Genomic DNA, 9,799 nt, shown 5'->3' with positions numbered 1-9,799 from the left:
GCAGGATGCTTCTTTCATCACAACCATGTCCAATTTATTTTCCTGTTTCCTTTCTGGCATGGGACCACTGAAGCACTTGTTCCTCTCTTAGTTTTATCCTCTCTAGTAATTATAGAGTGAAACTCTATTTGGATTTCCTTGAGCTGGACCAATGTTTGAATAACATAATGTGAGCTTCAGAGATTTTTTTCTTTTTAAGTTGTCAACCTGGACTTAAAGGGTTCCTAGTCCTTCAGCAATTTTCTGAATCTACTTGGTTATGTTTGAGACTGAATACTTGTGGGTAAAACCAATTATTACCCAGACTCAACAAAATCAGTTCTGGGTCCTATACCAGAACTTTCCTAAAACCAGGTTGCTCTTTTCTCTGGTTTCCTCAATGACTTCCTGCCTTTCAAATTTTCTTTTAACCATTTTATGCTTGCTGCTACTAACTAACCTTGCTCTTGCAGTGATAACTTATCAGCACGTGCATTTAGGGAAGCAAATACAGCTTTTAGTTAATGACTGGCTTTCTGTTGTCTCCTTAAAGAAATAAAACTGGATCTAGTCTATGCAGCTCTTTAACTCAAAACATTTGGCTGTGGTTGGGGTATGGGGGGGACAGAAGAATAAGTTAATAATATTATAATAATATTATTCAGGTTTACTAAATTATAGCTACTTTTTCAACTGTTAAGCAGGGAAGACCAGTATCTTTGGCAAGCATCATCTCTCTCTCTCTCTCCAGTATGTGGTCTCCATCACTGCAGGTAGAGTTTCTGCCCATAGGCGCATATATATATATATAATTTTTTTTAGCAGCTAGAAACTGGCCACTTTGCACAAGCAAAACCTTTTTGTGTGTTTACTAAATGCTGTGGCAGAGAAGTAGACAAACTCCCCTTCCAAAGGGCAAACTTCTTTAATAATGAAGTCTGAAACCCTTCCCTTGCATGTTCTGTAAGCTTCCTCAGGGTAGAACAGTTGGTATAGACTACTTGGTGTCTGACTTTTGGGAATTTCCTTTCAACCTGCTGTAGTACAGGGGAAAAAGGAAAGGCTAAAATATGTTGCTGCTCCAAATGCTTTCACAGAATCCCAGAATTGCCTCAACTGGAAAAGACCTTTAAGCTCATCAAGTCCAATCATGAACCCAACACTGACAAGTCCCCGACTAACCCATGTCCCTCAGCACTATGTCTACATGACTCTTCAATCCCTCCAGGGATGGGGACTCCACCACTGCCCTGGGCAACCCCTTCCAATGCCTCAGAACCCTTTCAGCAAAGAAATTCTTCCTCAGGCCATTTCCTCTTGTCCTGTCCCTTGGTCCTTGGTTGAACAGACCCATCCCCACCTCTCTCCACCCTCCTCCAAGGGACTTGGACAGAGCCAGAAGGTCTCCCCTCAGCCTCCTTTTCTCCAGGCTCAACAACCCCAGTTCCCTCAGCCACAAGGGAACTCAGCACACTTGTGCTCCAGACCCTTCCCCAGCTCCGTTGCCCTTCTCTGGACACGCTCCAGCACCTCCATGTCCTTCTTGGACTCAGGGGCCCAAAACTGAACATGGTACTGGAGGTGCGGCCTCACCAGTGCCCAGTACAAACAAGCTTTTCAGTTTCCCCCCCTGAAACTAGTTATTCCAGGCCACTCCACTTGTTTTCTGAAAGTTTTTGCACTTTGCTTTCTGAAGACGGTGTTTCTTCAAAAAAGATCAACTTCATGGTGTAAAATGGTGCTGCTGGTAGCTGTGCATTTTCAGTTTTCCATCATCCTTGTTCATTTAGGCATTAAGATGTGTTTATTTTGGTATTTTTTCAGGGGATATATGTATGGATTTCAGCATGTAGGTTCCAACATCTTTGGAATGAGGAGCTAACTGCTGCAATGGTGCCTCTCTTGCAATATGATGCATAAAGTTGTGTATAGTTCTCCCAGTTCTTTAGGTGGATCGTTATTTTTGGTGGAAAAAAATGTCTGCTGCACAGAGTGGAGCACACTCAGTTGTGTCAGTAGGTGGTGATGTGTAACTCTGCATTTCAACATCTAATGGAAGCAGCCTGTTGAGGGAGGAAAAAATACATAGGCAGGGATTGTGGTACTCTCAGTACATCTGTATCACTGGAAAATTAACTGATCATAGGTGGGGCTACTTGATACACTAAAATAAATGCCTTTTTTTCCTACCATTCATAAAGTTTCTGAAAGTGCTGCCAGGTGGTTTGACCTCCTTAGAATTTGCTTTATCATGTGAAGGAGCAGTTCTGAGTTGGTGGTGTTTCTAGGAAATTTGTGTGGCTATGCCTGATATGGAAGAGCTCAGTATCTAACCTTTAAATTATGAAGAATTGCTGCTGTTTGTCTGCTCCTATTCTGATGCCTCTTGTGCAGAATGTACACCTCCAACTCCTAAAAATGACACAAATTTGGGGTGTGGATTTGGTTTTGTGTTTTATTTTGTTTTGGGTTTTTTTTGGTACCTTCCAGAAACTTGTTCACATCATTCAGAACTAAGATTGCTTTGATCATTTAAACATGTTAAAAAACATGGGTAAAAAATAGAGCTTTATTTTGTGGTCTTTGTATGTCTCTGGCCTGGTACTGAATAGGCTCTCAGATTTGAAGCTGGAGAATAGCAGTGCTGTAAATCACATTCTATAGTATTTCTGTGCATAAAATTTGTGCACTAATGGATTATAAAGTTGAAGAAAACACACTCCATCTCTAAAACACGGATAAAGTGATAGGTCATTAACATCTTTATAGGTAAGTGCTGTTGTAGACCAGGCTTGAACTTGGTGATATTGCACCTTCAATTGTTCTTACCTGCTGTACATAAAACTGTATCAAGACAGATTTAATTACATCTAACACATTAAATGCAAGATCATTTGTTCTCCTACCAAAAGTACATGTTTTTAGTCAAGATGGGAAAAAAAAAATGGTTCTTAAATTAACATTCTTTCTTTGCCTTAAGGATCACTCAGGTACCCTGAAGAATAGTCTTCTCCAGGTGGATCAGAACTGTGTTCGTAACTCTTATGATGTCTTCTCTTTGCTTAGGTAAGGTTTTTTGAGAACATTCTTTGTAGCTGTTGTAACTTCTTTAGCATGTGTTGAAGGAGCTTTTCCAAAGACAAAAAAACCTGCTGGACTGGAATATGCAAAGGAAATACTTTTGTAGTGACAATTTACTGCTGGTAGCAAGGAGATGGTCCTTGATGTATCATGTATGTTCCTTGGTGGTCTCTAGGCTTCTACTTCTCTAGGCTTGAGCGCTCTCAACTCAAGCTGGCTATGGAGTTAGCCCATGGGCTTGCCCTGAGAATGTTGAAATCGTGGAGCTTCTCTGTTGGAGAGCTTCTGTGGAAAGCTCCTACTCTGTTTTCCTCAACAAAAATGAAATGTACTTAAAGAAATTAGAGAAACTTGGTAAAAAAAGCAACTTGGTAAAACTTGACTTAGTTAAACGATGCTCTAATTGGAAAGAAACAACTACACATCTGAGTGTGTGTGTGGGGGGGTTGTGGGGTTTTTTTTAATGTTGAACTACTGAATTGAATTTACCTTTTGCATGATTCTCCCTTGTGAATCCCAAAAAGAGGCACTGCATGAGCAGGACCCAGTTACTACAACAGGTGTATGGTTTAAGAAAGGTACAGTAACTGCAATTTTGGGTGGTTACTTCAGTGTCTCTGGTGGTAAAAACCACGAAATGCTAGTATGAAGGTAAACAAGAAGGCCTTTTTCAGATCTGCTTTAATTATAATGGTTCAAGAATGTTTACTGTGAGGATATCCAGCAGAGGTTTCAAATAGTGTCATTAGGTTGGTTTTGAGGAATTTGTATTTAAAAGGCATTTTACAAGACATTTTCCATTTTACTGATAACTTCAGTTCTGCATTAATAACAGTGAATTTGTATTTAAAAGGCATTTTACAAGACACTCTACATTTTACTGATAACTTCAGTTCTGCAGTAGTAACAGATGTGCTACAAAGGAAACTTTTGAAAAGGAAATGTTTAATATGCTTTCAAAAGTCTCTGGAAAAATGTTTTGTTTTTTAATTTTAAGAGTGATAAATTGAAACTTTTGAAAAGGAAATGTTTAATATGCTTTTAAAAATCTTTGGAAAAATGTTTTGGTTTGTTTTTTAAATTTTAAGAGTGATAAATTGATTTTTTTAGTGTTAACAGTAGGTGTCACTGTTGCCCGTATGAAGCAGTAGCTCTGTATTCTATAGTGAAGAAAGTGATAGGAGAAGTTAAGTCCAGGTTTCTTATTCAGAAGTCATTATTTTATAAGCTCTCCTAAAACTTAAATACACTGTTTCTTGATCCTGTAAAGCGTATTTAGACTAAAGCTGCTTTCTAAATGTCTGTATTCTGGATTTTTAGTGAAAAAACAACCCGGGGGCCTATTACCAAGTTCTGGTTATGCTCTGGCACAGTCCATTAGAAGAGAACTCTTATACTACCTGACATTAAGTCTTTGTTAAACAGAAAGAAGAAAATGTGTGTTGGTCATCCTGATGACTTTGTTCATGCATTTTTTTTTCTCCTCCATTTCCTTTGGACTTCTTTGTAGCATGGCACACACTGCAGGAAAAAAACAATCACTATTGCACCAGCTGGTTGTGAACTTGACTGACTGGAGCCCTGTCTGATCTGAACTGTGGTCCTTCTGAAAGTGTCTGACTGTCTATCATAAAGCTGATGAGAAATGAAGATATCAGCTTTGATAAACCTCCCCTTGCTGGATGCTCACCAGTGTTAGGTTGGCCATGAGGAAAAGGTTCTTGAGGCAGAGGGTGGTGGAGCACTGGAACAGGCTCCCCAGGGAGTTGCTCATGGCACCAAGCCTGACAAGATTCCAGCAGCATTTGGCCAAGGCCCTCAGGGACATGGTCTGAATGTTGGGATTGTCCTGTGCAGGGCCAGGAGTTGGACTCCATCATCCTTGTGGGTCCCTTCCAACTCACAACATTCTGTGATTCTATGAAACCTGATTACAGGAGCCATGTGCTTTGCTCAGTCTTGGGATGGTGAGAGTCCAGGTGCTCTCTCTTACAGTTCCTAGGCATGCTGTTGGGTGTAGCTCCTGTTTAGCCCTGCCTCTGAGCTAAGACATCATCCTTTCTTTTTTATTTTGGCCTAAAAGGAAAGATCTTTTTTTCCAGTTCTCAGCACCAGGCCAACTGCTGATTAGATTTTGGTAGATTCTACATACCCTGTCAATGAGTATATATTATCCTGTTTAGCCCTGCCTCTGAGCTAAGACATTGTCCTTTCTTTTTTCTTTTGTCCTAAAAGGAAAGATTTTTTTTTTCCAGTTCTCAGCACCAGACCAGCTGCTGATTATGTTTTGGTGGATTCTACATGCCCTGTCAATGACTATATATTGCATTGTCTAGTTCCAGCAAAAGTCAGAAGTTAGAAGTTGTGACCATACCTAGGTGCTATTTTTGCCTGTTTCCTTCCTAGTTTGGAAAGTTCTTGTCTTTGAGACAAAGTCCTCTGTGTAGTCCTGAATTCTTTCTATTCCCTGTCACATTAACCCTGCTTTTTTACAGGTATGCTTTCTCTACTACTCCTTACCTTTGATATCTCGCTCAAAAAGTTGATGATAGCATTTATTTCTTTTAAAATAATCTCTGTAGTCTCTTTTTGTCAGGTGTCCTTTTTCTCCTACTGAGCAGTCTGGTTTGCTACCTCCTCCAGGAGTCCAGGCTTGAGTAACCAGCCCATAAAATCTTTCCAAAGGTAGTTTTTTATGAAAGTGTGTTCCACTTAAAACCAGAAGAGTGAGATGGGCATAATTTGAGTGGTGATTCATTTGACAGGACATGTACTTTGGGAGGAAGCGAATTGCTGTCTGCCTGCTTCTGTCCATCAGCTATAAAGAGAATAGGGAGGTGTCTACACTGTAAAGCTTTGCATCTGGTCACATAAATTCCGCATTTTGAAGACTTTCTCATGATATGATACTTGTCTGTAGTAAAAATTCACAAGCTGCACATGTGGTTTCCTAATTTTTTTTTCATGAGATGTGAATATGAAGAACAGCTCGTACTGGCTTTGTTTAAACTTCTCAAAAGAGATGGTGAGTCCTGGTGATGGTGGTACCTGCATCTGAGTTCTTCTGATGGTACCGTGCTGTCAGGTGTGGCACAGCCAGTGTGATCATCTGAAAACTGATTGAGAGAGCAAGTTCTAGCTCAACCCTTAATTCTTGAAAAACTGCAAATGGAGAACTTCTGTGGTTGTTCTGTCTGCTATCAAAACTATGTTTTGTGGAAAAAATTGTTTTATTTTATTTTTGTACTTCTCAGAAAAAGTAAATAGCTAAAACTCACAAAGCTTGTGGATGGGCCTTAATGAAAAGCATGTGCCCGACTCCAATTATGTTGATTAAAAAAAATCAATTAGGAATGCCAGAGTGTGTGAACAGTAGAAAAAATTTTTGAGTGTTGGATTAAAATAGTGCCTGTGTGCTCAGATGCTTAATTACCATGGATTTACAAGTTAATTAAGCAGGAGGAAAAGTTTAAGTACCCAGCTTAGCTTTACACAAGGAAGTTCTTCGGCAACTCTGTAGCTCGTGAACCTTCTTTTTTTTGGGGCAGGGACAAAATCCTCAGGCAAATGTAGTGGTGCTAATAAGTTATTCGTGCCATATGGAAATGACAAATGTTCTTCCAGCCATTTGTTTTAAAAAGCTTAACTAACAAAAAAATTAACCACCCCAAGTGGAAAGCTAAAATGTTGATGTTTTTTGTCCCTTGGCCATATTGTCAGATTTCCTGAAAAGAGTTCACTTCAAGGCTTTCTAAATATTATATAGCTGGTAGGAATAGGTTCTGCAGTAACACGTTTCACCTTTCACATAACACTTAGGATGGGCCAAATCCATCTGAGGTCATGTTCTGGACGTGTCTCCATAATCAAGCTCTCGGCACGTTTGCAGCACTAATGGGAATAGATTTATATTTAGTATTCTCTTAGTTTTCTATCCTTTTCTTTAAATTTTGAAAAATAGACCTTTCATTATGAAGTGGGGTTGGGAAGATGGGATATGCTGACAATCATTAAAGAAAAGGCTTAAAATCCTGTATGTTAAAATTTTTACTTCAGTTCCTAAATACCAAAACTAATATCTTCTATCCTACAACAGCTTTTCTTGGTATCACGACACTTGGCCTGCTAATAGCTTTTGTGCCTCTAAATATGTCAGTGTCTGAAATCCTCCCAAATTCTTCCTGGAGACAAAAAGTGCCCTAAGAACTAGTGAAAACTGCCCCTTTGAAATTTTAATTCCTATTGTTTTTATCTCTCCAGTCAAAACCTCTTTCTCTATGGTTTAACCATCCCTTCAGCAGATGGGATGGCATGTTTGTGCCATTTAGCCAACCATTTAGTGCAAATAAAAAACATTTTAGTTGTATTTTTGGTTTTGTTTTTTTTTAAAAAAAATACTATTTTTTTTAACAACAAAATTGGTATTTGTACAATTTGAATGAGGAATGAGGAAAAGACCAGCTCCAGGAAACTGCTGTAATATCACTAATATTTAATCTGTCTGAAGTTGATTTAAATAATAGTTCTAGGTGTTAAAGGACTTCCTCTGCTACTGCCACATGTGCATATGATCTAGTGGATTAAATCTTGAAAACAAGAGCAACTCCAGAGACCACACAGGCTGTGATTTTATTACAAACAACAGGTTCTGGTAGTTCTGGTGATAAGCCAATCTAGCTGCAGTGCCCTGGAGAAGGAAATGGGATGTTTTAAACTCAAGTATAAAACTAAGTGAACAATTTCCCTGTGTTTCACATCGCAGCAATGATGACCAGGTTCAGTGACTTTCTGGAGCCCCCATCACAAGAGAGACCTGGAGCAGTTAGAACAAGTCCAGAGGAGGCCACCAGGATGATGCGAGGGCTGGAGCAGCTCTGCTGTGAGGACAGGCTGAGAGAGTTGGGGCTGTTGAGCCTGGAGAAGAGAAGGTTCCGGGGAGACCTTCTAGTGGCCTCCCAGTACCTGAAGGGGCTCCAGGAAGGGTGGGGAGGGACTTTGTCCAAGGGCAGGGAGTGAGAGAACAAGGGGTGATGGCTTGAAAGTGGCAGAGGGGAGATGGAGCTGAGATGTGAGGAAGAAATTCTTTGGTGTGAGGGTGGTGAGCCAGTGTCCCAGGTTGGCCAGAGAAGCTGTGGCTGCTCCTCCCTGGAAGTGTTTGTGGCCAGGCTGGATGAGGCTTTGAGCATCCTGGTCTAGTGGAACGCTTCCCTGCTGCTGGCAGGGGGGTTGGAACTGGATGAGCTTTAAGGTCCCTTCCAACCCAAACCATTCTATGATTCAGATTTCATAATCTGTCATAGGCCAGGGCTATGCTTCAAGTGACAGGCTTTGTTTCAGGTTTTGCTGTTTGTAATATAACTTTATTTAAAGGGGATTATATGTCCTATCACTAAAGAGATGTTATTTAAGAATATAAATGTAGGTAGCTATGTTGGGTTTATGTGTGTGTAAGGAGGGTGGTTTTGGTAGTGGGGAAAGGAGCTACCCTGTGAGAAGCTTCATGAAACCTCCCCTGGCTCCAAGGTGAACCCCCCCAGCCCAATGAGCACTAGAGAAATGCCTCTGTGAATCCATATTGGTGAGGGGTAGGACTGTCCTGAAAGTAAGAAGGTGGAGAGAACCTGGAGGAGAGGCCTTTGACCTGAACAAAAGACCATCAGCCTAAACAAAGAGAGAGCTTCGTTGCGAGGGGGAGGACAGAGAACCTCAGGCACCCAGTTCAACTGCATGGAGTAGAAGAAGGTAAATGAGGTCCCCTGCAGCCCATGGAAGTTCAGTGGTGGAACAGATACCCATGTGTAGACCATGAAAGACTCCATGCTGGAGCAGAAAGCCGGGTTTGAGGGCAGGTGTGATTGAATTGAGACCCCAGAGTTGCTCAATGTCAGAGCAGGGATGGACCCCCAGAGCCGGAGGGTGAGGAGATGCACTGGACCAGAGACCCGCCTACAGCCCATGGATATCCCCATGCCAGATCCAAGAGCCAAGAAGAGGTCCGTGACTCCATGGGAAGCTCATGTTGGAAAACTTTGTTCCTGGACTTTCATGCCAGGAAGAGCAGCAGAGGTGACCTGACTGATCCCCCATTCCCCGTCCCCTGTGCTGCTGGGTGGGAAGGTAGAGAAATGGGGAGCAAAGTGATGGGAGCCCAGGAAGAAGGGAGGGGTGGGGGCAGCTGTGTAAGATGTGGTTGTTGTGTCTCACACAAAGCTGTACTGTCTTTTGAACTTCCCTGAAGTTCCTCTATTTTCATCTTCATTTCCATGAAAAGTGAGTGCAGTGGAGCTGTGCAGCAGGATTCAGCCTCTGACCCCTGCAGCTCTGACTGCACGGGAATGGAGAGCTGCTCTTTGCTAAACTCTGCCCTTTAGGGTGCTGGTAGTTGCATATTAATCCTGGGGTGTATTCAGAAGAGTGTGGCCAGCAGGTTGAGGGAGGTTCTCCTTCCCCTCTACTCTGCCCTGGTGAGGCCACATCTGGAGTGTTGTGTCCAGTTCTGGGCTCCCCAGTTCCAGAGGGACAGGGATCTTCTGGAGAGAGTCCAGTGGAGGCCACAAAGATGATGAGGAGCCTGGAGCATCTCCCGTGTGAGGAGAGGCTGAGAGAGCTGGGACTGTTCAGCCTGGAGAAGAGCAGCCTGAGAGGGGATCTGATCAATGTCTATCAAGATCTGAAATGTGGGGGCCAAATGGATGGGGCCGGGCTCTTCTGGGTGGTGCCCAGTGACAGGACAAGGGGC

At 42.0% G+C, this 9,799-nt stretch overlaps 1 protein-coding gene across 1 annotated transcript in view; it reads left to right on the top strand.

Moving 5' to 3' along the window:
* Nucleotides 1-9,799, top strand: part of UVRAG (UV radiation resistance associated) — a gene marked incomplete at its 5' end in the record, with an annotated part of 31,711 nt that overhangs the window by 4,823 nt on the left and 17,089 nt on the right. The window contains one exon of the mRNA XM_010178285.1: nucleotides 2,960-3,045. Coding sequence (XP_010176587.1) covers nucleotides 2,960-3,045 — 86 coding nt within the window. The remainder of the gene's footprint in view (nucleotides 1-2,959; nucleotides 3,046-9,799) is intronic.

Source organism: Antrostomus carolinensis, unplaced genomic scaffold, assembly GCF_000700745.2.
Source record: "Antrostomus carolinensis isolate BGI_N321 unplaced genomic scaffold, ASM70074v2 scaffold6941, whole genome shotgun sequence".
Taxonomy (NCBI): Eukaryota; Metazoa; Chordata; class Aves; order Caprimulgiformes; family Caprimulgidae; genus Antrostomus; species Antrostomus carolinensis.
Note: the sequence above shows the minus strand (reverse complement) of the source record. Positions and strands in the feature narration are given on the sequence as shown.